At 45.7% G+C, this 26,387-nt stretch overlaps 1 protein-coding gene across 15 annotated transcripts in view; it reads left to right on the top strand.

Moving 5' to 3' along the window:
* Window positions 1-18,827, top strand: part of MARK3 (microtubule affinity regulating kinase 3) — a 94,131-nt gene extending 75,304 nt beyond the window's left edge. For 7 of the 15 annotated variants that reach the window (XM_079130078.1, XM_079130076.1, XM_079130087.1 and 4 more), the window contains 5 exons: window positions 4,470-4,573; window positions 11,295-11,552; window positions 14,802-14,828; window positions 16,134-16,178; window positions 18,289-18,827. In XM_079130078.1, the coding sequence (XP_078986204.1) occupies window positions 4,470-4,573; window positions 11,295-11,552; window positions 14,802-14,828; window positions 16,134-16,178; window positions 18,289-18,634 (780 nt within the window). In that variant the 3' untranslated portion in view covers window positions 18,635-18,827. The remainder of the gene's footprint in view (window positions 1-4,469; window positions 4,574-11,294; window positions 11,553-14,801; window positions 14,829-16,133; window positions 16,179-18,288) is intronic. The other 8 variants (XM_079130079.1, XM_079130081.1, XM_079130083.1 and 5 more) reach the window with 3 other exon arrangements.
* Window positions 18,828-26,387: the final 7,560 nt, after the last annotated feature.

Below are 26,387 nucleotides of genomic sequence, written 5' to 3'. Positions count from 1 at the left end.
GAGTCTGCCCATTTCCCTCCTGTGCACTCTTCTGCCTGGAACACCCTTCCGCTAGGCTGCATGCAGTCACCACCTGTAGAAATCCCACTTGCTACATTGTAGATATTTCTTGTTGACACTTCCTGTTCTAATTCATTCTGCGACTGTGACACAGTACCCGAGTATAAGGAACAGAAATTCATTTCTTGTAGTTCTAGAGGCCAGAAAGTTCCAGGGCAAAGCAAAGCATCACCAGGTTCCTTGGCATCTGCTTCTAAGGTGGTGCCTTGTTGCTACATCCTCCAGAAGGGAAGAACTTGTTCACACACAGCACAAGGAGCAAATCCACCCCTGAAAAGCCCATTCATAAGGCACTAATGACTTCCTGAAGCACCACTTACTATTATTACATTGGAGATGATGCTTTAACACGAATTTTGGAGGGATGCAAACATTTAAGCCATAGCACATGCCACACACACTGGATGAGTGATCAGGTCCTGTATGTAAGAACATTTTGCAATTAACTGTGCAGACATCTGAGCTTTAGATTGTGTCTGGAGCTGAGAGGTGGAGTGACCGCACAGTCTAATAGAGGAAATTAGTAAAAAACAGCAGCACTGCAGACAGGTGACATTGAGCAGAAGCCTGGTGGGCATGACACCCAGAGGCTGTGCTCTAGCAGGGCGTGTGTGCCCTGTGCCAAGGTCCACGGCTTAGATGAACTATAAGGTAAAGAAAACGCAGGGCAGTTGGTAATTGGCTGAAGTTACACTGCTAACCTGAATCCAGCTCTTAATCTCTGCCCTTAGTAAAAATATCCCCAGTGAGTAGGTGGTATTTGTTCAATTAAATTGAATCCATTTTGCTTCAGAAGCCTTTTCTGTGAATTGAAGTGGTTCTCTCTGAGCTAATAGTAACTCTTTTTAGAACTGCTAGAAGTGCTTTTGGAAATAATTTCCAGAGAAGTGAACATTGTTAAGGTTTTTCAGTAAGCATGTCTTCTCTACAAAGGGAAAACCAAGAGAGAAGCCCCAAGCAAGCTGCTGCTCCCTTGGGAGCCCTTCATCATATCCTGAATGGGACTGAGGTGCATAAAGGAGCTCCAGAGTTTTTCTTTTCCATTCTCTAACATTGTGTTTAGTCATAGTAAACACTGTGTTAAAAATAATGTATTTTGCCTTCTCTTTTTTGTTGTCTTTGGTTCTTTTTTATGGGGGAGTGGATATCTAGGGATTGAACCCAGGGGTTATTAACCACTGAGCCACATTCCCAGTCCTTTTTTATATTTTATTTAGAGACAGGGCCTTGCCAAGTTGCTGAGGCTGCCTTCGAACTTGCAATCTCCCTGCCTTAGCCTTCTGAGTTATTGGGATCACAGGTTGCGCCATCACACCCAGCTGTATTTTGCCTTCTGAATGCCATAAAATGGGATTGTCATTCCATGGCCATTTGGTTTAATTTCTTTCTTCAATTTTTGTTGACAGCAGAGAAGACAAGGAAGGACTTCATTCTCTGCTTTCATGCCTTTTCCATTGTCATTGCTCTTACCTTTCGGCTTGCTGCTGTCGTGAAAGGATATCCTGAGCATTATAAGTAGATAGAAGAGTAATTAGCCATTGTATTCGCATTACTATAACATAATACCTGAAGCAACTAACTTATATAGAGAAAGAGTTTATTTTGGCTCATAGTTCTGGCGGTTTCAGTCCAGGATGGGGCAGCTTTATGGCTTTGGGCCTCTGGTGAGGTCAGCACATTGTGGCAGGAGCATGTGGCAAAGTATACCACTCATTTCATTAGCCAAGAAACACAAAGAGAATGAATGGTCCAGGGCCACAACCCCTGATGGCCTGAGAACTTCCCACCACCAATACTGCCATGCTGGGAACCCAGTCTTTTAACACCTGGACTTGGGAGGACAGTCATCGAAATGATAGCAGCAACATTATCATAATTTCTCCTATTAGTCTTCAGTGTTTTCTTGTACATGGTCCACTCATGCTGTATTAAAGGTGAGTGCTTTATCTTTGTTTAAAAATTACATGATTAGAAAAAAAAATTATGATTGAAGTGGCATGATGTTGTACACCTGTAATCCCAATGACTTAGGGGACTAAGGCAGAAGTATTGCAAGTTTGAAGCCAACCTCAGCAACTTGGTGAGACCCTGTATCAAAAAATAAAAAAGAACTGGCAGTGTAGCTCAGTGGTAAAGCACTTCCAAACGTGTACACATCTCTGGGTTCCATCCCCAGTGCTGCAAAAAGTAATAATAATAATAAATTATATGAAGCCAGTTGTGGTGGTACCTGCTTGTGATTCCAGTGACTGGAGGATGAGGTAGGAGGATAAAAGTTCAAGGCCAGCCTCAACAACCTAGCAAGGCCCTAGCCAAATTAGCAAGACCCTGTCTCATGATTAAAAAGGACTGGGTTGTAGCTCAGTGACAAAAACATCCCCTAGGTGTTCAATCCCCAGTACAGACAGGGAAGAGGGAGGGAAAGAAAGAGGGAGAAAATTATAAAATTCATCATTTTGACTATAGTTCCTTTTTAAAAAGTTTTTGTTTTAAGAGCTAAATTGATACGTTATCCATATGACACATAGTTACCCATTTTAAAGTATGCAACTCAGTAGCATTTACGGTACTCAGTGTTGGGTAACCACATTTCTCTCTAGTTTCACAAGTTTTCAACACCCCCAAAGAATCCCTTCACCCATTAAGTAGTCACTCCATTCCTCCTCCCCAGCAACCATCCAGGCTTGCCTGTTCCGAATGTTTCAGGAGTAGAGCCACATAGTAGATGTCCTTTTGTATCTGCCACCTTTAACTCAGCATGTTTTCAGAATTCTTATAAGTTGTAGTATGTATTAATACTCTTATTCATTTTTACAGCTGACAAATATTCCTTTGTGTATATGATCATCTGTCAATAGAAATTTAGGCTATTTCTACCTTTTGATTATTGTAAATAAGGTGTTACAAACACTTGTGTGCAAATTTCCATATGGATTATTTAGGTTTTTATTTCTCTTGGGCATAACACCTAAGGATAAAATTTCTGAGTCATATGGTAATTCTGTGTTCAACTTTTTGAGGAGCTACCAAACTGTCTATAGCATCTCCATTATTTTACATTCCTCCCAGCAATATATGAGAGTTCCATTTCTCCACATCCTTGCCAACATTTCTTATTTTATTATAGCCATCCTAGTTAGTATGAAATGGTATTTCATGGTTTTGATTTGCATTTCCTTGAAGACCAATGATAATCAAACAGCTTTTCATGTGCTTTTTGACCATTTGTAAAACTTCTTTGGATAAATTTCTATTCAAGTTGCCCTTTTTATTTTTTGGTACTGGGGTTTGGACCTAGGGGTGCTGAGCTGCATCCCAAGCCCTTTTTATTTATTTTAAGACAGGGTCTCGCTGCTCACTGCTGAGGCTGGCCTCAAAACTTGAGGCACCCCCTGAGTCACTGTGATTGCATGTGTAAAGCCAGGTGTGGTGGTGTGGCTGTAATAGTCCCAGCTGCTTGGAAGACTGAGACAGGAAGATCACTTGAGCCCAGGAATTCAAGGCCTAAATGGGCAACATAGCGAACCCCCATCTCAAAAATAAAGTTGTCATTTTCTGGTTCAGTTGTAAGAATTCTATGTGTATTCTGAACACTGGTATCTAATCAAATTTAGGACACACACATTATTTTCTCATTGTTTCTCTTTTTTATTTTCTTGATAATGTCCGTTGATGCACACAGTTCCATTTTGGGGGTATGTACCAGGGATCAAATAAGCAACACTTAACCACTATGCTGTATCCCCAAGTGTGTGTGTGTGTGTGTGTGTGTGTGTGTGTGTGTCTCTCTCTCTTTCTTTCTTTCTTTCTCTCTCTCAATTTGAAGACAGTGTCTCACTAAGTTGCATAGGGCCTTACAAAATCACTAATGCTGGCCTCAAACTTGGGATCCTCCTGCCTCAGCCTCCTGAGTTGCTGGGATTATAGGTGTGTACCACCGCACCCAGCAAGTTTCCATTTGATAGTTTTTCTTTAGTTGTTTATGTTTTTGGTGTCATATCTATGAATCTGTTATCAAATCCAATATCATGCAGATGTTTTATGTCTTAAGTTTTTTTAACTTCATATATTTATAAGTCTTTTTTTATTTGGAAAGTACTTGCTTTCAAAAATAGTGGATCACCCTGTTGTCCTGATTTCAAGTAGTCTGTGAATTGTTATTTTATTTATTATTATAGACCAGCTTTGCAAAGTCACTCTGACATAGCTGTTTTTCATTGCTTCTGCCAGATGAGAATATACAAGTTATCATCTCCACCATTTTTTTTTAATCTTTTGACAATTGCTGTTGATATTTTAGCATGTTTTTAAAGACTGAGTATCTGTGTTTACATAGATGAATTCTTTTTTTCCCTCATTGGTCTGTACTTAACCAAATAGTTTAAGAGAGAAATACCCTTTTCTTACAGAGTAACACAGCATCTGGAGGGATGACGCGGCGGAATACTTACGTTTGCAGTGAGAGAACCACAGCGGACAGACATTCAGTGATCCAGAATGGCAAGGAGAACAGGTATGACATTGACCTGTTGGCACAAAAATTTCTTTTTCCTAAGAAAATTGAAACATTGTTTACTTCTCAGTTTTTATAATCAGAAATTCAAATAATAGTAAGTATTCTTAGAAGGTAAGTAAATTTGATTGCTAAATTTAAGCAAGATGCTAGGTTTCCAAGTTCTTACTGTCTCAAGCGCCCTCCTCCTGGCTGGCAGGACCTGATGAGAATAGGACTGGATTAGGTCTCCCCATGAGGCAGAGCATGTCTGTGGGCTTGTTGCAGAACAGTGAACGGGGGGCTGGGAAGATTGCTCAGTCGGTAGAGTGCTTGCCTTGTAAGCACAAGGCCCTGGGTTTGATCCCCAGCACTCAAAAAAAAAAAAAAAAAGAACAGTGAACAGAATGAGGGAGGTCAAAATTTTGTGCACGTTAGTAACTTGAGCAGGGCTAAAAGTGGGAGGTTGGGGACCTGAGGCAGGGCAGTGAGTATTCAGAGAAAGGTGCCATGAAGGTACCAATGGCCATGGTAGTAGCAGAGTCCCTCCCTCAGAGAGACACATTGGAGCATCCAGAAAAAAGGACATCCAATGTTCTGAATGGTTTAAATAGAGTAAGGCATAAGGGGAGCATCAGACCACTGCAAACAACTGTCTTGGGTTATGAAATAAAATAAGTAGACTCAGAAAAGTGGGATAAAGTAGGTCCAGAGGCCAGGAGGTAGGGCTAGTACAGGGAGAGAGAAAAAAAGAGAAACTTGTTGGTAGAGTGTAAATTAAGCATATGTTCCGTAGAGAACAGTTTTCCCAAACTGACATGAATTTTTCTTCTTTATTTTTGGAAAAGTATTGTATAAACTAAATTCCAAGTGAAAAGATAAAATTGAGTCCTGGAGTAAAGTCCATGAAATAAATTCATATCATTTTTTGTTGTCCCCTGACCTCCCAGGGACTTGAACATCATCTGGTCATGTCTAGCATCAAAGTTGTTTCTTTTTTTCCTTCTGACACTAACTCTGAAATTGCACTGAAGGTTTCTATCTCCATTAGTTGGATGACATGTGACCCATAATTTCTGTGTCCTCTGAGAAAGACCCTCCCTTGCTTAAACCCTGTCTTATCATGTCCCTGTTTCATAGGTCATTTAGGCTTGAACTGATGTTAGGCTGTTTGTTATGTGAGATTGTTAATCAGTCAATGAATTTTAAGAAATATTTACATTATGGTGTCCTATTTTCTGACTCCTATGTGTGTGTCATAACATTATCTTTTTCCTTATGATTAAAAACTATTAAGAGCCAGGCATGGTGGCACACACCTATAATCCCAGCAATTCAGGAGACTGAGGCATGCAGATCTCAGATTTAAAGCCAGCCTCAGCCATAGCAACTTAGCGAGGTCCCAAGTAACTTAGTGAGATGCTGCTTCAAAGTAAAAAAAAAAAAAAATTTAAAAAGGGCTAGGAATGTGGCTTAGAAGTTAAGCACTCCTGGGTTCAATCCCCACTACCAAAACCGGGGGAGGTGGGTGTTCAGACTAAGTCTTCCATTGGCTACACCCTTGTGTCTGAGTGCACACACTGTATACTCAGGCCAGGTGCATGTGTGCCCTTCTCTTCCTTCAGCTCTCTTAAAATTACTCCATTCACTCATGGAAGTACTTTGAAAACTTCTTTAATTCCTATGAGTCCTTTCCTTTCTGCATCCCCTGTAGACTACTTTCCATTTTAGGTTCACTCCCCTGTGACTCATCTGGGCCTTCTTGCTTCTCTCAGCATCAATCATTGAAATACTTTGCTTTGGAAGATACTGTCTTTAGCCAAACAGAACATCAGCACCACATCCCTACAAAACAGGACTCAAAGTTTTCAAAATATCTGCTTTTTGTTTTTCTTTCTATTTTATAGAGTATTTGAAAGAGTGTGTACAAGTATTGGGTTTGAAGGGTAAACTACAGTTCATGTTTTTCACTTTGTTAAGGCACTAATGTGACGATTTTCTCTCCTTTAACATTGATGGTTGGGTCTTAACATTGATGGTTGGGTCTTGAGTTAGATGCAGAGAAGCTTCCCTCTGCATCAACGACTCAACAGCTGGCTGCTTTGTCCTGTCCCCTCCCACCTCATATCTTATGACTTCAGTGGTTTAAAACACAAGTGAGCTGCAGGATGCCTGGGCCTGTTAACTTCTGGAACAAGCAACATTGTTCCACTTTCAACCTTAAATATGTTGGACTCTCCTCTGTATGTAGCTGTTTATACAGAATTCCAACATAAGTGATCGTGGCTAATAACCAAGGCCTATGTCTATCTTAACAAGCCCTAACCACCTTCAAAATTCTACTCTGAACATGGGGTGATGTTTCAAAGGGTCGCCAAATACAAATTTTTTTCCTTTTGCCACAGGACAGCATAAGTGAGTTTTTATATAGAGGGTTTTTTTTTTCCTTCTTCATCTTCTTAAAATTAGCTTTATGTACTGATTTTAGTGCAGTCTTTCATCAGCATTCAAGTGTGAGAAATAGAGTTCATCATTGGTGTCTGGGGAAGCATGGGTCTTGGCAGTCTGTTGCTTTGGCACAAGCTCCTGTGCGTGGTTTCTACATGGGACTCATGTTGAAGCCACGTGTGCTGATGGTCTGCCTACTTTCTGCTGTGTTGCAGTTCTAACATTGACCCACAGTGGGTGTAAACTGGCCAGAAGTATTGGGTTATATCTTCAATAGTGTGAACCGATTCTTTCAGGACCACTTAACAAAACATTAACATGCGGTGCTCAACAAACTTTAGCTCTTGTTATGAGTATACTGCTCAGAAATGTGAAGACTTGCTTGGTTTCCATAGACTATGCCTAACTTCAAAAGTTGTTAATGCTGCTGAACAGCCCACCCCACTGCACTCTGCCCGTTAGCCCCGTGCTGTCAGATTCCTGTGTGAGACTGTGAAGGATGAGTTGTATCAGTCCCAAGGAATTAATATTATGACCTTAAAATATAACACAACAGAGTCTTCAAAGAAGTTTGGGAACTGGGTATCATAGATTAAAATTTTAATATTACAGTGGCTTTACTGTTTTATCTCCTTGGTTAGTGTCTGGCAAGGGGAAAAGGACTAATGACAGTGAATACATGAACCTTTTGTACAGTTATATTTTTAGTTCTGCTTTTGTCCGGTCTGAGTATGCTTTTAGTCAGCACATGTCACATCAAAATGTTCTGATGCAGTAGAGGAGTCTGAGTAGCAAACAATTCAAAGCGCCTGTCCCTTAGCAGCTGAAAGTGGGTTAGAATTTCAGAAAGAAGAAGTTATCAATCATAAATACCAAACAGTTGGGAAGGATCGTAGAAACTTGACTTCGTGCAACTTAAACCATGAACCCATATCTTCATGCAACTTAAACCATGAACTGTGAACCCATATCTTCTAAGACAAATGCAGTATACTATTTTGCATTTGAATATCATTGTGGGATAAACTATGAAACATAACCATCATTTTCAATACTTTTCTTAGGGAACTATTGTTTAAACTTCCACAACAACAAACTTAATGAACTTGTAGAATATGTATTAGCCCATTATGGTGTAGAGTCTGTATGTTGAAAATAGTGCTTTGGAATTTAGTTTTACAAGCTTGAAATGCAGCAAACATTTATTGAATTTACTATTTCCAAAGCAGGGTGCTAGGCCTGCTATAGAAGTCAGCAACACATACCTGTTTCATTACTTGCTTTGTGGAATTCATGATGTAACATGGATTAAATTTCTAAATAAAAAAAATTATTTGAGCCAGGAATGGTAGCACACACCTGTTATCCTAGCTACTCAGACTGAGGTAGGAGGATCACAAGTCAGCAGCCAGCCTGAGCAATTTAGCAAGGCCCTCAATCAAAATAAAAAAGGCCCAGGGATGTGCTCAGTGGTAGAATACCTGTGGGTTCAATCCCCAGTAACTGTAAAATACTAATAATAATTCAAAATTAAAATATCAGTTACACTTCCATTTTAGAAAGTCCTCTCCCTTCAGAGAGGATCAGGTCTGTGCTGCAAGGCTCCTCTGCATCCACTCTCATGCCCTCTAGGTTTTGCCTAAGCTGCAGTCCAGGCAACTACTGTATACTTCCTGGGCCAGACACTGCCTGAAAGCACCATCCTCCTCCAAAAACTTTGAACCATTTATATTCTCCATGGAAAAGGCCAGACAACTCCTGCCTTTCCTTTCCTGCTCTTCTCAGTGCAGTCATTGATCCTAGCTCCCAGTTTGGCAAAAATGTCAACAGCTGGGTAGGGCACCCACATGTGTTGACTGACCACTGACCTGCTCTGAACAGATAAGAGGCAATTGTTCTCATCTGTGACGTCCTAGGAAAATAATTAGTATGTGTATATACCTATAAAACATGTATAGGGAACAGTCAGTCATTTCTTCAGATACTTAAGTTTGGAGGCTATCTTCTGTGTGACAGTCCAAACTGGGTTTAATAAAAACAAAAAAGTGCATCTAGTGGTTCATGTATCTTTAAAAGTTCTCGGTAGAACTGGGGTTGTAGCTCAGTGGTAAAGCACTTGCTTTGCTCGTGTGAGGCACTGGGTTTGATCCTCAGCAACGCATACAAATAAATAAATAAAGGTATTGTGTCCATCTACAACTGAAAAAAAATTTTTTTTAATGTTCTGGGTGGCACACGCCCATTATACCAGCAGCTCAAAAGGCTAAGGCAGGGGCCAGGGCTGTAGCTCAGTATCAGAGCACCTGTCTAGCATGTGTGAAGCACTGGGTTTGATCCTTAGTACCACATAAAAATAAACAAAGGCATTCTGTCTACAACTAGAAAACAAAACAAAAAAAGACTAAGGCAGGAAGATCACAGAGTTCAAAGCCAGCCTCAGCAACTTAGCAAGGCCCTAAGCAACTCAGCAAGATCCTGTCTCTAAATAAAATATTAAAAAGGAAAAAATATATATATATATTAAAAAGGGCTGTGGATTGTGGCTCAGTGGTTAAACGCCCCTGAGTACCAAAAAGAGAGAGACTCTTGACCTATTAGGAATGTCAGCTATTCTTTATGAAGGAGCAAATGTCTAAGTAGGGAGGGTCTAAACTGTTGTTCATATGACATAGAATATTTTGATATTTAACTGCTGACTTCACCCATGTCACCCATGACTTCATCTGTCCATTTAAAATATTTCATTGTTGCCAGGTGCAGTAGCACACTCCTGTAATCCCAGCAGCTCAGGGATTATGAGTTCAAAGCCAGCCTCAGCAACTTAGCAAGGCCCTAATCAACTCAGCGAGAACCTGTCTCTAAACAAAATTTTATAAAGGTCTGGGGTTATGGCTCAACCCCCAGTATAGTCAGGTGTGGTAGCACACACCAGTAATCCCAGTAACTTGTGAGGGCAAGGCAGGAGGATGGAGGATTGCAAGTTTAGGGCCAGCCACATCTTTCACTGTCACCCTGTCTCAAAAAGGGCTGGGGTGTATCTCAGTGGTAGAGCAGCCCTGGGTTCAACCACTAGGACTACAGTAAATAAATAGTCATTATGTTTGAGGATTAGGTTGAGAGCATGGTGTTCTCATCACTTATTCATTTTACCACCTGGGTTTGTATTGAGACATCCTCTCTTAGGGTAGATTTTATTTTATGCAAATCTCACAAGACACCATCCATCTCACATGAATACCCAAACGTGAACTTTTAGTGTCTTTAAGTAATAAACTCAAAATTACTGTTTAGAAAAAGCAGCTAATAAATAGGTCAGCAATTGCCCCAAAATCTCCAGAACATGTCTAAGAGGTGTTTACTCCCTAGCAGCAGGAAGGGGCCTGGGGAGGGCGGCGTGTGCTTAGACAGCAGGCTGCTCCGTGGCCACTGCTTCAGCACGCTGTTGTTTCTGCCTCTGCCTGACCCACCCCCAGCCTGACGGAAGTGTTCGCTTACGCAGCTAGCCCTGCCTCAGTCTGTGCCACATCTTCTACCTGTCGGCTGAGACATCAGAAGTCGATGTCCATGTCAGCCTCTGGGCACCCCAAGATGATGTTACCTCCAATAGACAGTGAAGGAGATAACTCCAAGGCTACGTAAGAATACGCACATTCCTCGTGAAACCAGTGTGCACCGCTGCTGCTTAATTCTGTGCCGTGGATTCTATAGTCAAGATGTTGTTGCAGTTGTCCACAGGACGTCCCCCTGTCTGATTTTAGTTAAGTGCGTCCTGCTCATGGCGTCCTTGGTGGTCGTGTGTGTCTGCGTATTTCGGGGGTACGAGGCATTCCCCCTCCTCCCCAAGTTTCCTTCAGCATGCAGAACTTCATGCCATTTGTGTGCTTTCAAGCTTTTTAGTTGCCTGTTCTTCAGGACCTGCAGTTCTTTCTTTCATGTTGGCACGGCTCTCTGTGTGTGAGCAATTTGCGAGGGAAGCAAAGGGGTAAGGTCGGAGTTAGCCATTCTCTGCCCCAGAATTCCCCTGCTGTAACTTTGCCCTTGAACATGTGTATGTGCTTCTCCCTTCAGCTCTGAGGCTGTCTCATTCTGTCCTTCTCCTTCAGCACCCTTTCCCACTGAGCGTACCTTCTGCTCCTAAGTCCTATGAAATTCCCCTCAGATCTGGATTCACTATACCTGACTTTCTCCACTGTTTTCTCTATACCTGATTTTCTCCACATTGTGATTATAAATTTTCATGTGCCATGATTTTGTGAACAAAGATGTCAGAGTCTCTTCTTTTCTGGTCTCCTAGCGCCATTCCCGATCAGAGAACTCCAGTTGCCTCAACCCACAGCATTAGCAGTGCCACCACCCCAGACCGAATCCGCTTCCCAAGAGGCACTGCCATTCGCAGCACTTTCCACGGCCAGCCCCGGGAACGGCGAACTGCAACATACAACGGCCCTCCTGCCTCACCCAGCCTGTCCCACGAAGCCACGCCACTGTCTCAGACTCGAAGCAGAGGCTCCACTAATCTTTTTAGTAAATTAACTTCAAAACTCACAAGAAGGTAAGTACCAGCTGGTACTAGGGCGTTAGAACAAACAAAGCAAAAGGAGAAATGTATTTCCCATGTGGAGAGCTGATGCTGGGTGCTTCGTTTTTTGTTCTATATATATCTAACTTTAAAAGTGGAAGTATAGAGCTCCGAGCTTTTAGTTTTTCACAGCCCTACAAGTTGCCTGGCACTTGGGAGGTTTTCATCATTCTTTAATTACCATTACTTCTGATCACACATCTGTCCACATGGCACGATCAGTGCAGTAGGGCAAGGGGTTGGCATTCTGTAACAGTCACCAGACAAAAACACATCCGTTGTGATCATCCTGAGACACAGAAAAGAGACACATTTTATCTTTTACTTCATCGTCATTGAGTAATGAGCACTAAGTTTCTCAGAGGCTAAATTACATTGAAAGCAAGGTAACTTTCTTAAATAGGGTGGTTTTAGAGATAAAACCCCAGCTTATTCTCAATAATATCTGATTGTGTATACAATGCTTAAGTATCCAATAGGCCTTGAACCTGAGAAACCAAGGTCTCTAGAGGTGGTTTTAAACTTCTAATCTAGTGTGGGAGGTGCAGAAAACAGTGACATTGGCTGATAAAAGAGAAAAAGAAATGCTGCTGCTTGCCCCATAAGTAAACAGTGAAGGCACCATCAGGCAGCATGGTACCCTGAAACCCAAAAGCCCTGGAGTTGAGGACCCCCCAAGGAAATTCTTTGAAGTCAGCCTCTCTCTGATCAGTGTGCCCAGGGTCTCCTGCAGGTCCACCTGTACAGACACTCTTGCTCTTGCTTGTCCCCATGTCCTAGGGAGCAACAACAAGGTCTTCTCAAGGCTGGAGGCGGCCAGAGCCCCTCCTCCTCTGTGGTCCCTTAGCTCCCTGCGCAATTTCATACCATCTCCATTATTTACACTGTAAGCCAAATGTCACTTTTCAGTCTCCCTAATCCCTCCAGTAATTTTATTTCATTGTAGATCAGTCAACTAAAACTTGAGTCTGTTAAACAGTCAGATCTGTTCGTTGTTAGGACATCGGTCACCTAATGAGGGAGGACTTCCAGTCCTGCTAGCTTTAACCACAAGTCAGATGAGCTGGAGGTTTTAGTTGACTCTTACTCTCCTTTCAGCCCCTTTAGTAAGACATCCCATTCCAGAGTGGGCAGAACAGAATGGTTGAAAGAGCCAACCCCAGGCATGTGTCCAACCAGGAAGGAAGTTCAGTCCAGGCAGTCTGGGAGTTCCAGAATAACTCCCTCCTTCCTTCCAGGGTCACCCTGAAAGGGTCAGCCTATCCCAGACCTTCGTGTCCCCCAGCTCCTTCCTCAGGGACTAGGCTGAAATACAACCAGCCTCTGAAGCTTGAGTGACACAAGATGGAGGCAGATACTATAATTTTCTGGCTGTTTACCTCTTGTCCCTGTATAATATGAACAGGTGTCTTCCCCTCTACACCTTTAGTAGAGGGAATGTACAACAGTAAGGTTTAGCAAAGTTCAGAAAAAGTAGCTTTGTTCTATAATTGTCTTTTTTGTGGAGGACGGGGGTAGTACTAGAACTGAAGCCAGGGCTTTGTGCTCTACCACTGAGCTACCTCTCCAACCCCTTTTATTTTTTATTTTGAGACCAGGCTGATCTCAAACTTGTGATTGTCCTGCCTCAGCTTCCAGAGTCACTGGGAATTCAGATGTGTGCTCCCACGCCCAGTTTTGTAATGAGCTTTTTATATCGATTGATTGATTAATAATGGGAATTTAGCCCACAGCAGTTTACCACTGAGCTACATCTCCAGTCCTTCTTGTTTTTAACTTTGATACAGGGTCTTGCTAAATCGCTGAGGCTAACCTCATATGTGCAGTCCTCCTGTCTCAACCTTGCAAGCTTTTACAGGCATGCAACATTGTGCCTGACTGTAATGGGCTTTTAAAATAAGACCTTGCACATTATTAGAACCCTTGAATTTACTTTGCGTAAATGTCCCTAGCTAAATTACTGGCACTTTCACATGCTGGGTCAGGTGTGAACAGGGCATGGCTTTGGAGAGCTGCAGACCCCGATTGTTCCCCCTCAGGATGCAAGGGCTCCCCTCTGCCAGCACCCTCCACCCACCCTTCTCACAGGTCTTAAAAGTAACTCTGACTTCCCAGACGGAAGACTAAGAAATGAAAATGTATTTTAAAGACTTTTTACTCTTTAATTTTTCAACTAAAATATTTTTTCAGGTAATACCCCCTTGTAGTTACGTAGTATTATTTCTAAAATACTTCACATGCACTTCTTTAAAGTAGGTAGCCTGCCGTATACCACATTCGTTCTGTATGAAGTGATTGGCATTTGTCTATAGTAGTAAACATTTTTTAATTTGTCAGTTAATCTCTGAAGCAATACCAGCATTAAACCCAAATTAGGGGGAAAAAAAAATCCAGGGATTTCATTAGTTGAGTCTCCAGCAGATAACGTGTGAGGGCCCCGTGTCCTGTTGGAGCTGAGCCTCTCCAGCCTGCACTTGCCCAGGGTAGCTAATCACATGACCAGGAAAGCCTGATCCACAGCTTGAAAAATATTTTGCCAGAGTCTGTTCAGCACAACAATCTCCTTAAATTTCTTTCAGTGAACATAGTGACCCCTTTTAAATACAGTTCTTCCAATTTGTTACATAAAGATAAAATCCATACTATTACCTTAGTACTTTATTTTCATTCATTTTGAGATTTAAAACTCAATAACCTAAAAAGTGATTTATGTCGTACCACTGTAACAAACTTTCTGTTAGGTCATCTGCCTGAAATAATTAATGATGCTCTTAATAGTTAAATCTTTTGTTGTGAGATTTTCATGTTTATGTATGAGAAAGCAAGATTTTTGTTCATAACATTCTGAAGAAAATTGAGAATTGTTATTACGAGTTTGTTGCAAGTGACATATCATTTCTTTAACCTAAGACATTGAATTTTATCTTAAGTTTATCCATCTGAACAACTTTAAATTTGATTACAGCCAATGTCGATATGCTAAACTTTTTCTTACAAGTAGTTTTTTGGTATTTCTGATTACGAGATCACATACTCATTTATCTGTAATAATTTTACTTTTTCAATGAATGTCATTTGTCTTATTGATTATTGGCCAGAAGAGGAGCCGTGTTTGTTTAGGGTTTTTGTTTTTGTTTTCCCTCTCTCTATAATTGATTAGATTTTCTACTTAATTTGTGTAAGACCTTTCTATTAATTTTTTTTTGGCTTAATTTCTTTTAGAAACATGTCATTCAGGTTTATCAAAAGGTAGGATTTATATATGCACACTTATTTTCCAATCCTCACCCCACCAAATGGCTCCTGCAATTAACATCAGGTTTGGCTTTCTGGCCCTGTTTTTTCTTTAAAAACTAAACTTTCTGCTGAGAACTAAATACTTATTTCCTCAAGGGGAAACGAAAGAAATAGATTAACTCTGTCAAGAGTTTGGAAAGAACTGTGGCGCCCCTGCAGTGAAAGTCCTGTGCATGCTCTGCGTTTCCTGTCTGGTAGAATTATTTAGCATCCAAATAATTCTGTCTTTATACTAATAACACTTAGCATGCTCCTGTTTGAAGAACGGGATGTTCAGTAACATGAATGTACAATTAATGATTAGCCACAAGCATGCAAAAGGTAAGTGGTAATTGTGTTAGTCATCATTTTTATTTTTCTGAGGATTGGATTGGTGAAAGGCTTTGAAATGATAGAAGTTGGCTAATACTCTGATATAGGAGACAAGCATATAATTCAAACCTATAGCCTCGATAGGTTTGACTTTTTGAGAAATTAAGATGTGAACAGCTGCAGAGCAGAAGTGTTTTAATATTTTTGGAGAGTTGAAGAGTAAATAGTGTTCTATCTAAAGCCCTTCCTACCACAATGAAGAAGCACATCTTGCTGCTTCCCTAGAGCACTCCAGTAAGAGACATTCTGATTTCATTCATGCTTGTGGTGTTGACGATCAAGAAACCAAAAATATTGCTGCCTTTGGAATCCACACTTATGATTCAGGAAGTCTGCCTTCAACGGCCACAGCATGCCTGTGCCTGTCCGTCGCCAGAAGGCCAGGCTGCCAGTTTTTGTGTTTACAAAACTGATGGGTCACTGGAAGGGTTTGTTAACATGAGCTCTGTATTAGAAGCTGTGGGAGAAGTGTTTTCTTCCTGCTGGGAATTCCACTCCTCAACTGTTTTCTCAGTTGATCTTCCTCGTCAAATTTTTCCTTGGGCAGAAACTGTTATAATTGAATCTAGAGTTCAGTTGATAGCCTTGTTTCCTTTCAATTGGAAAGCCATTCCTCTGTGGGCAAGGTTCAACGCCAGAGCAGCTCTGGTCCACAGTGTGGAGGTGCCCAGGTGAAGAGGCGGAGGACAGTGTGGCATGCTGCCCAGCCCTGCGCATGCCTGCGTCCTCCCAGAGAAGTCTGCAGCACTGCTGCAGGCCCAGTGTGACTGGAAAGTGCTCAGATGTGTTCACTGCATGATGTTTTGTTGGTGACAGTGTTGAACTGCTGTGTAAGATCTCTTTTCTCTCCCCACTTCTCTTTGCTTCCACACTCTGTTCATTGAGGCTTCCAACTGAGTATGAGAGGAACGGGAGATATGAGGGCTCAAGGTGAGGGAAATGATTTCTACTTAAAACCTTTTCTAGTGTTTGCCTCATTTCTGTGGCAGAGCTGACCTTTTCTGAATGCTTTGCAGCCTAGTCCTACTGGTCCTTGGAGAGGACTTGTGAGGTGGGCCTGGTGCAGAGCCACACCCTGGCAGCCACACGAGGGCGCTGGCGTGCCATGGAAGCCTTCCCAGCCCCACTTCAGTTTGCTTTTGTGTGGAGTGCATGTTTTGGGGTTTTGTTTTTTTGTTGTTGTTTTGCATACCAGGGCTTGAACGCGGGGCCACTTGACCACTGAGCCACATCCCCAGCCCTTTTTCATATTTTATTTAGAGACAGAATCTCACTGAGTTGCTTAGCACTTTGCTTTTGCAGAGGCTGGCTCTGAACTCATGTTCCTCCTGCCTCAGCTTCCTGAGCCTCTGGGATTACAGGTGGCATGGCTGTGTTAAGGCCCTGAGCTCGATGGGGAGTCAGGGGCGGCCCTGGATTCATGCCTGATTTCTCACATGGTTCTCTTCTCAGGGAGCAAATGCAGAACATTGAGTAGAATCTTCATTTTTCCAGCCAGATACATTTTCTTCTTAGATGATTATAGAAGTCATGTTTTCTTGGGTTTTGTGTAGCAATCATTGCATGGATGTGGAGTCGCAGATGGGCCTACGACCGTGTCTGTAGTTGTAGGTCTCCTTCACTTGGCCTGCTTCACACCAGTCACCACCATGCTAAGTCAAGACCTCCCCAACCCCTTTGTGCCTCCTGGTCTTTCCAGCCTCCAGGCCCAGCCAGCACAGCTATCCTGTTGAAGCAGAGTTGGGGAGAGCGCCATGCATCCTCCCCCAGGCCTGCCCATCCACATTAGAAAGGTAGTGATGGGACCTGCCTCCTGATGCCAAGCAAGAAGAGGCCCACCATGACAAGTGCTGAGCACGGGCCTGCAGCTGTCCTGAGTACCACTGTGCCTGTACCAGGCAGCCTGTGTACTCTGCCCCAGGAACATCCTGTACTTCCTGCCTCCGTACCTTGGGGTTGTGACAGTCACTCTGCTCAAAACAAAACTCATCCCTAGCTCAGTGGTATTTTGTTGAAATGCCATGTAGGGGCTCTTCCAAGTGCTCAGGCTGCCCCCAGCAGGCTATTTCTCCTTGTCCCGCCTGGTCTCACTCTTGCCAAGGTAGACTCCCCTCCCACAGCTTGCCCACCTTCTCCTGAGCTGGTGCTGTTTCCTCACTCCAGACTTCCCAATCCCAAAATTGTGAGAGCTAGGGCTCATTTTATAATTTTTCAAATAATTCAACATAGCGTTTTAGCTTCTGAAATGAATAATGTGCTCACTGTGTAGATCATTCCAGTGTGGCACATCGGAGCTGAAATTTTTCATTTTCCCATCTATTCCAGTTGTAAGAAGTCTTCCTTTTTTCTTTTTTGGGGCAATGAGACAGGATCTCTCTGTAGTGCCCTGGCTGATGTGGAACTCAGAGCTCAGGTGACCCTCCTGCCTCAGCCTCCCAGTAGCTGGGACTTCACAGGCACATGCCACCAAATGTTTGGTTTGGGGTTTTGTTTTGTTTTTAACTATGAAATTGGTAGTTTAGCAAAATAAAGAAAATAAAAAAACATTGAAGTGGAGGTGACCATGAGGAGGACCAGCCTGGCTGTTCACTCTGCATCTGGGGCTGTTTGTAGGGAAGAGTGATTTGAGCTATAGGCATGGAGTCCCCAAGTAATCCTGAGTACCTGTTGCTGCTACAGTCGTGGTGAGTAGGACTAGATTAGCAAGCAGAGGCTGGCCACCAGGACCGCCCAGGCCCAGGCCTAGGCTCTGTCTTCACTGTGCTGACTTCCAAGGACTCTGCTTAGTAAATTACTCTCTTGATTTTAGTCAGTAGAGGTGGCCGGTGAAGATTTTTCAGCCAGGTAGATTTTCGTGCTGTGGCTCTTGGTTGGGAGTGGTGGGAAGAGACAAACATGTCTTAGCAGATGCAAGTCTGCAAAGGGAAGAGGTAGAGGTCGGTCGTCATGCTGCGTTGGAGGTGGTGGTGATGAGCTCACTGAAGAGAAAAGGGCTCACTTCCTGTGCGGCTGAAAGTAACCCTGCCCCTGTGCATTTCAGTCGCAACGTCCATGCGGAGCCAAAGGATGAGAACAAAGAAGCAAAACCTCGCTCCCTCCGCTTCACCTGGAGCATGAAAACCACTAGCTCCATGGATCCCAGCGACATGATGCGGGAAATCCGCAAAGTGCTGGATGCCAATAACTGTGACTACGAGCAGAGGGAGCGCTTCCTGCTCTTCTGTGTCCAGGGCGACGGGCACGCGGAGAACATGGTGCAGTGGGAGATGGAGGTGTGTAAGCTGCCGAGACTCTCTCTGAACGGGGTCCGGTTCAAGCGGATATCAGGGACATCCATAGCTTTCAAAAATATTGCTTCCAAAATTGCCAATGAGCTAAAGCTGTAACCCAGTCATTATGGTGTAAATTAAGTAGCAATTTCAAGTGTTTTCCTGAACACTGATGGAAATGTATAGAGTAATATTTAGGCAATAACGTCTGCATCTAAATCATGACATTAAAGTCTGAGGACAAGCGCACGCCTGGGAGCAGAAGCTGGCCTTTTCTACGAATGCACTACATTAAAGTCGTGTGACCCTGTGCCTCTGTCTTGTTTCCATTGCCCTGGAGTCAGCGTGTGACACCACCTGCACGTGTCTCCTTGTTGGTGTGAGTGGAAGGTGTGTGTGCAAGGAGCGTGTGTGGAAACATCTCCTTACACTGGCAGCCAGCTTGTGACTAGTACCTCTGTGGGAGATCATTTGGTGCTAAAACATTACAATTGCCAAGGAGGAAAATACTGAATTACTGCTAAGAGTTAACCTTAAAACTAGTTGATAATTAATACAGGTTTACAGTTCATGCCTGTGGTTTTGTGTTTGTTGTTTGTGGTTTTTTTTTTTTTGTTTTGTTTTTTTTTTTAGTGCAAAAGGTTTAAATTTATAGTTGTGAACATTGCTTGTGTGTGTTTTTCTAAGTAGATTCACAAGATAATTAAAAATTCACTTTTTCTCAGTAAATCTTGCTCTGTCTCCGAATGCTGTATTTAAGACTTAGACTAAGGCAGCCCCTAAAAGCACTTTTCTTGCCTCCATCACCAAGTAGGATAAAAGCAAAGGAGCAGGTTTGCAGGCTCAGGGCCACCGTGTCCTCAGTGTGGATCCTGGCATTGAGTCTCTTTTTCTCCCCAGTCCTCCTAGTGCGCTGAGGAGGGAGGGGCATCAGAGGTGGTGGGCAGCTCAGGCCTCAGGGTGAAGAGATGCCAGGCCTAGGCACCTCTGGGTTGATTGTTGTGCAGTGTATGATGTTCCTCTCTCCTTCCTGTGAATAACACACGAGCAGACCTACGGCTTTTTACATCACCTACATGGTTATGGAAAGGAGGTAGTGAACTTGTCACTTAGTTTGATGCTTTAAATTGTCACATTGATCAGGGTGCTGTTTCAGATCCTGGGATTGTCATTACCAGGAGTATGAAAGTCTGGGCGACTCTTCAGTCATAGGTCTTGTCTGCCCTGGCCAAGGCACGTCAGTGAACAGAAAACAGACCCCTGTTGAGCTACAACATACATTCCAACAGCTGGTCAACCAACAAGAAGTAATGAGTTACCTAGTGTAAAACAGAAATGCCAGGACGGACCCCATAGCACAGGTCAGGTTCTTGAGGGCGTAGCGTTCAGGCTGACTTGGGTGGGTACAGGGCTTCTTGAACAGCAGCTTGTCCAGGAGGAGGCAAGAGCACTGCAGAACCTGATAGCAAGAACCCTCCTGGGGCAGATCTGAGATGTGGGGACAAGATCAAGACGTCACTAGGCTTTGTGCACCATTGTAGATGCCTTTGCGTGGGAGCTTCTGGGGATCCAGCAAGAGTGGCACACCTTCGGTGATGAAGGACTGCTCATCCAGAGCTATGTTTGGAATTCATCGTAGGGGAGGCAAGGAGGAGCCAGGAAAGCCCTGCGGAGGTTGTTGGCAGTAACACGGGCGGGAGGTCATGCTGGTCCAGGCAAGCATGGGCCCGCTGCAGACGCTTGCTGGGTCCTGGTTATGCTTTGAAATAAGAGACAACTGCATTTCCCTCGGATTGGATCTGAAGTCAGTGAGGGGAAGCAGGCGGGTGCCAGTGTGGGTTTTGATCTGAGCAGCTAGAAGGGTGCTGCTGTGAGTTCAAGGGGGAAGTTGATGGGAGACTCTGGAGGGAGGGAGGAACCTCAGCGCAGCAGGGCAAGTGTGTGATGCAACCAGGAACGCCCAGGGCTTCTGCAGGCTGATGGGGAGAAGGGGCTGGGCTGGCCGGCCACTTGCCCATGACCTCGCAGTGAAGAGTGTCACTCACCTCTCCAGACCTGTCTGACCTGCTTAATGGAGAATGCTAACCCCCTCCCAGTGAAGTTCAGCAACAGCTCAGCACTCTGAGCGAGGACTGTCCACCATGGCCTGGTGGGTGTTTGTATCCCGCTGACTGTCCAGGCACAATGGGCCTCTTTTGGAGGTCCACATGCAGTCTGCACCCCTTGGAATCCTTTTTGGCCCCTGTCCTTTCTCTGAGCAGGCAGCCACAAATCACTTCCTCAGGGCAGAGGCTTCTGAGCTGCTCTGAAGCCCACCGCTGTGGGGCTGGCCCCCTGAGACTTGCGCGCAGCCACCCTGCAGACACTTGGAGAAATGGGCTCCTTTGGAATGGTTTTCCACTTTACCATTCACAGGGCGAGTGGAACACTGGAAGTCAGACTTGAAGGAAGTGAGTTCACCACGTGCCCTGGTGCAGTGGCCACTCCTACGTGCACACAGATGTTCCCATCCTTTGGGTTGCTTGTCATTGTGGCTGCATTTCACTGTGTTGCTGCTCACATGAGGAGTCCTCAGCTGTCTGTAGCTTGAAGTCTGTTACCAATTGGTGTTGGTGTGATTTTAATTAAGGGCAACATGGGTCATTAACAGCCTTCACCTTCAGCATCACTAAGGATCCCAGGCCTGCCTTTAGATTCCACACAAGAATACGGCATTTTATTCTGCAGACAGTTTTGAAAGAGAATATTCTTTTTTTTATTTTTTTAGTTGTAGATGGACACAATATCTATTATGTGGTGCTGAGGATCGAACCCAGTGCCTCACACGACCACAGTGACTCCACCACTGAGCCACTACCCCAGCCCCAAAAGAGAATAATCTTGAATAAATTGAAAACCATTTGAGACTCAGACAATGCCACATTTCTTTGTCGACCTCTGCCCTGGAATCTCAGCGGCAAGGTAAGGTACCTTGGAGCCATACTCCTGGTTCTGTTGACCCAGCAAGCAGATCGCTGTCCTGATCCTGAGAATAGTGCTGTGTCCAGTGAATGCTGACTTCCTCTCCAGGTGGGGTGAGCCAGAGGAACCAAAACTTCCCTGCAAGGGGGTGACGTGGGGCTCTAGGGCCACCGCCTCTTACCACTACAGTGAAGATGGCAGAACCCTGAAGCAAACCTGACGGCCCGCCATGTGTCTAGAAGCTCAGACAGTGGGTAGCAGCGTGAGTCTCCATGGGGTGTGCGTGAACAAGTGACCATGGCTGTGGAAACCACCCTGGGCTGATCCTGCCTGGTGAGTGGCCACACAGCGACCCTTGGTGCAACCCCAAGGAGGAACAGAGCTGGGAAAAAGGTGCTTCCAAAGTTCGTGGCTGATCCATCTGTGGGGAGCCATCCTTATTTAGCAGAATCACACAAGGTTGAGCCACGGGACACAGGTCGGGCTTCTAGGAACCGGCTACCACAGAGGACTGCCCCAGATTGCCGGGAAGTACGTGGTGCTGTGTAGGAGTGGTTGCCTGTCTGGTTCCCCTGAGAAAATGATTCCCCCAACTCCACCCCATCCTGTTCATCACAGAAGAAGCCCTTCCCAGTCTTGGCCCCTTTACCTGTGTGTCTACAAATAAAGGAGAGTTGGGCTACTCCTTGTTAGAGTCCAGAACTGGTATGGCCAGACGCATCACGCCCTCTCTCATTTAAAAAGAGTATTGGCTCTTGTGTGTTTATTGATTAAATAAGTTTATGAGTGATTGATTGATAACCAACATCGTCCTCCGTCAGTTAACCCTTTTCTCATCCACGTGGACGTGCTGAGGGACCCCCACATCCATCTCAAGAGGAGGGCTTGCCGCAGGGAGTTGAGACTACTCTTGCCGTTTTCTGAGTGTCCTGTCTGTGCAGTTGTCGATTTTACAGTTTGACAAGTCAGACTCCTTTAGACTGGTGGGCCCGCTGGTAAGCGGGGGAAATTGTTGCTCTTCCAGGGAGTGTGCAAAGGACTGCTGGAAGGCGGCAGGTGCTCAGGGCGGTGAGGAACAGAGGGACAGCAGAGTGGATGCTGCACAGGGACCTCTGTGAATTCAAAGCAGGAAGGTGTTCGCTCGTCAGGAGGCCCGCCCCACCCGGCACAGGCACCTTGCCTCTCCAAGACCTCAGCTGCTGTCCCTGGGTCTGGGTGGCAGAAGGCCACAGAGGGTGGTTCCATTCTGCAGCAGGGCTGTGTCTCAAATGAATGGAGATAAGGCCCCTGGGTTCAGTTCAGGTACCGCAAAAGCAAGGTGAATCAGAATGGCCTAGGGATCGGGGTGTATGCCATGGGCCTTGGCAGCCTGGTTTCCTGACGCCCATTTGATGACCTCCTGGTGGCAGTAACCCCCGAGGTACACCTCTACAAGTCAGGATGACATTAATTGGGCAGTCCACCAGGCAGATGGCATGTGCGACACAGCTCCTGACAGATGGTAGTGTGCTCCCTCAGCATCTCCCCCTGCGTGGGTGCTGAGACAGGGACCCACGCCAACCCTCTTCCCTCCTGGCCCAGCCAAGGCAGGGAAGTCTCATGGCTTTCAGGGGAGGACTGCCATAAAGGAGCCTTGGTGAGGCGTATCCCTGTGTCTGTGGACTGTCCTGGTGTCTGAGCCCACTTACAGGCCTGAGCTGCTCCCTGCCTTCCCGACTGCCCTCCCCACCGCCATGGTAAGGGAAGTCCTGTGAAGCAGGATCTTCAGCCCTTCTGTATCCGAGTACCTAGAGTTGTGCCGCAGCCCTTAGTGCAAAATGAGCAACTGTGTTTGCAGAAATGGTCATGAGGCCCAGGAGGTGTCTAGAGAGCACAGGACAGCTTTGGTGACTGGCAATCAGAGCTGCCCCTGCCACCAACAGGCAGCAGCTGTGAGGCATCAGTTCTGGCTTCTGGCCCAGCCGCCGTCTCACCAGCCCTTTCTGTCTGACAACAGGCTGAGGCCCCAATGCCAGGATGGGAGCTTAAGCAGGGTCCATCCAGCTGTCAGTACCACTGATGCCCCACAGTTGTTCTGCTGAGGTCAGGCACACCCCACCCAAGTCCCAGCGGTGACTGCTGTGGATGTAGAGTTGGAATGACATTTGCCATCAGCAGTGCCTCAGTGTGTTAAAACACAGAGGGTTAGTCATGTGGCATTTGGATTTCAGCCCAAGAACAGAACAGAACAGCTGGCCATGTCAGCACCAACAGGCCGCCATCTCCATGGTGGCCTTTCTTCTTTTTTTCCCAGGTGAACCAAGCTGGGGTCAGCAATAGTTGGGAGCCTGCATGTGCCTCCCGCCATGCAGAAAGCTGGTCTTGAGGTGCACCTGGTCGGGTGGACACGCAGGCTGTCTTCATGGGCACTGCCTGACTAGATGCTTTGCCGACTGACTGGCTGGCTTTCAGTGCGCGTGTGGCCAGGCTGGTGGCTGCAGGCCCTCGAGTTCCTGCTTTCCCAGCAACCCTGGTGCGGGGAAATATCTTCTTACCCAGTCAGGTGGAAAAAGCAAGGGCTTCGTGGGGGTGTCACTGAGAGGACCAGTGAACCACACTGAGACTTCTTGAAAGGGAAGGTCACATGATCCTCGACCAGGGCATGAGAAACCCGTGCCTTTTGCAACTTCCTGTTCTTTATATCCCATCCTCTTAGCCCACCCTGGGAGTTATTTAAGTCAGCCTTCCAGACCCCACCCCCAAGCAGAAGGGAAGTCTCCAGCTGCCCCTCTTAGCTTCTGTGGTCCTCTGTGGCACCTGGGAAGTTGGGCTGCTTCTGCATTTTCCTGAAGCACAATGCTCCCTGAACCACCCTGGGGGTCTTCTGATCTTGGGTCCTTTAACTGGTCAAGGTTCAAGTATTTGAAGACTAAAATTGTGCTCCTCGGGCTGGGTTGTGGCTCAGTGGTAGAGCACTTGCCTAGCACGTGTGAGGCATTGGGTTCGATTCTCAGCACCACATATAATTAAATAAAGAAAATAAAGGTCCATCAATGACTAAAAAAATATATTATTTAAAAAATGTGCTCCTGGAGGCCAGGGTGGGGCTCAGTGGGGAAGCCTGTGCCCCACACTCACTAGGCTCTGTGTTAGATCCCAGGATCCAAAACAAGTTGTTCATTCCCTCCCTGAAATTTTGTTCCTCCAAGCTAACTGCTACTCTGGAGGGCCTGTGCTGGGTCTAGAGGTACAAAAATAAACAGGACGCAAAACCCTTGTCATTGAGAAGCCCAGTTGCCCAGGGCAGAGTAACTCGGGGCCGCAGGGGGCTGTGGGGGAGTCCTACTGGGTGGGAGACAGATGTGTAGTGGAAGGGGCAGGAGCAGCAGGTGAAGAGGCAGTTCCAAGGGCCTGTCTCGTGTCCCACATGGGCTGTGTGCACAGTGACTCGATGAGTTCCCAGGCATGTTCCAGACAGTGCCCTTCTGTTGGGGCTTCAGTCCCCCAGTACCTCACCAGGAAGTGACCCGACATCCTGGGAGCAGGGCCATGGCACTGCCAGACCAGAAGAGACCCTGCAGCATGGGTCCTGGGTCCTACCTGTGCCATGGCACCTTCTGGGAGCAGGAGCTGCAGGGGCTGACCTGGGCGCCCCTCCTCAGGGGAGCTGCCTGGACTGTGTGAGCACAGTCTCCCACAGCCGAGGTCTGGTGGGAATGAGCTGGAAGCAGCAGATGCAGTCATGCCCTTGACACAGCCCCACAGCACCCCGTCCTGGGTAGGGGGCCTACCCCATTCTCGACTGCTATGCACTCCAGGCTCCCTCACTCTGCTCTCCTCCCTCCTCGGGGCCACACCTCAGCCTCCACACACTGGCCACTCCTCTGCTGCCCATGGCCCTGCGGTCCTGGAGGACCCACTCAGCCTGACAGAGTGCTAGGAGTTCCTGCGACCCAGCATGGCCATGCTGCATATCCTTTTGCTCCAACAGAGTGTGTGGAGGGTGTGTCTTGCAGGCTGCGTCTCCTAGTCTTTAATAAATTGAACTGAACACCGAGAGTTTGGTGAAAAAGTAAAGTTATGCATTTAGTCTTCGACTAGTCCAGAAGAACAAAGGAAGGCAGTTAGTGCCTGGCTCCTCTCTCTCGGTCTCCTGCTCCTCCGAGATGGATACATGTTGCTGTGACTGGCGCAGTAGCATAGGTGGTCCCTGTCAAGGCAGAGTCAGCATTTTTAGATCATTTGGCCTTTCTTCTGAAGGATCATACATCTGAGCCATTCAGTGCTTAGGGCAGTTGATGGGTCACAAGTCTGAACAAAACTAGACTTCACTTTTGTTCATTTTCATGGTGCTAGGGATGGGACCCAGGACCTTGCACATGCTAGGCAAGTGCTTTACCCCTGGGCTACACCCCCAGCCCTTTTTATTTTTCTATTTTGAGACAGAGTCTCGCTATGTCGCCCATCTTGGCCTGAAGTTGTGATAGCGCCTCAGCCTCCTGAGTAGGCAGGGCAGCAGGGCTGCACCACCACACCCAGCCTCCCTTTCATTTTAATGCAAGGGGTGGGTTTGGCTGCGCTGCAAATTGTGTTTCCTGGACTAACCTGGGCAGTGCTGACACCGGCCACCTGCACCAGTGAGGGTGCAGCTCTGCATGGTGGGGCAGGGCAGCAAAGGAGGACCTGACCCGCCCACGTGAGGTCAGCATCCTTAGAGGAGGCTCAACAGTGGAACAGTGTCATGAGCTTGAAGAAGTGGCACTGCACGCAGCTCAAGGACAGCAGATGAGGGCAAGGAGGCCTGGGGCCTCCAGACCTTCCTGCTGGGCTTTTTGGGCAGATTGTGGGAAGCAGAGAGTAGACACAAGTCCTGCCCAGATTAGACACAAGGCCAAGGAGACCAGGCCTGGTGCCGCTCCCTCCGCCTGAC

Source organism: Sciurus vulgaris, assembly GCF_902686455.1.
Source record: "Sciurus vulgaris genome assembly, chromosome: 2".
Lineage (NCBI taxonomy): Eukaryota > Metazoa > Chordata > Mammalia > Rodentia > Sciuridae > Sciurus > Sciurus vulgaris.
This window is presented reverse-complemented; position numbering and strand designations above follow the sequence as displayed.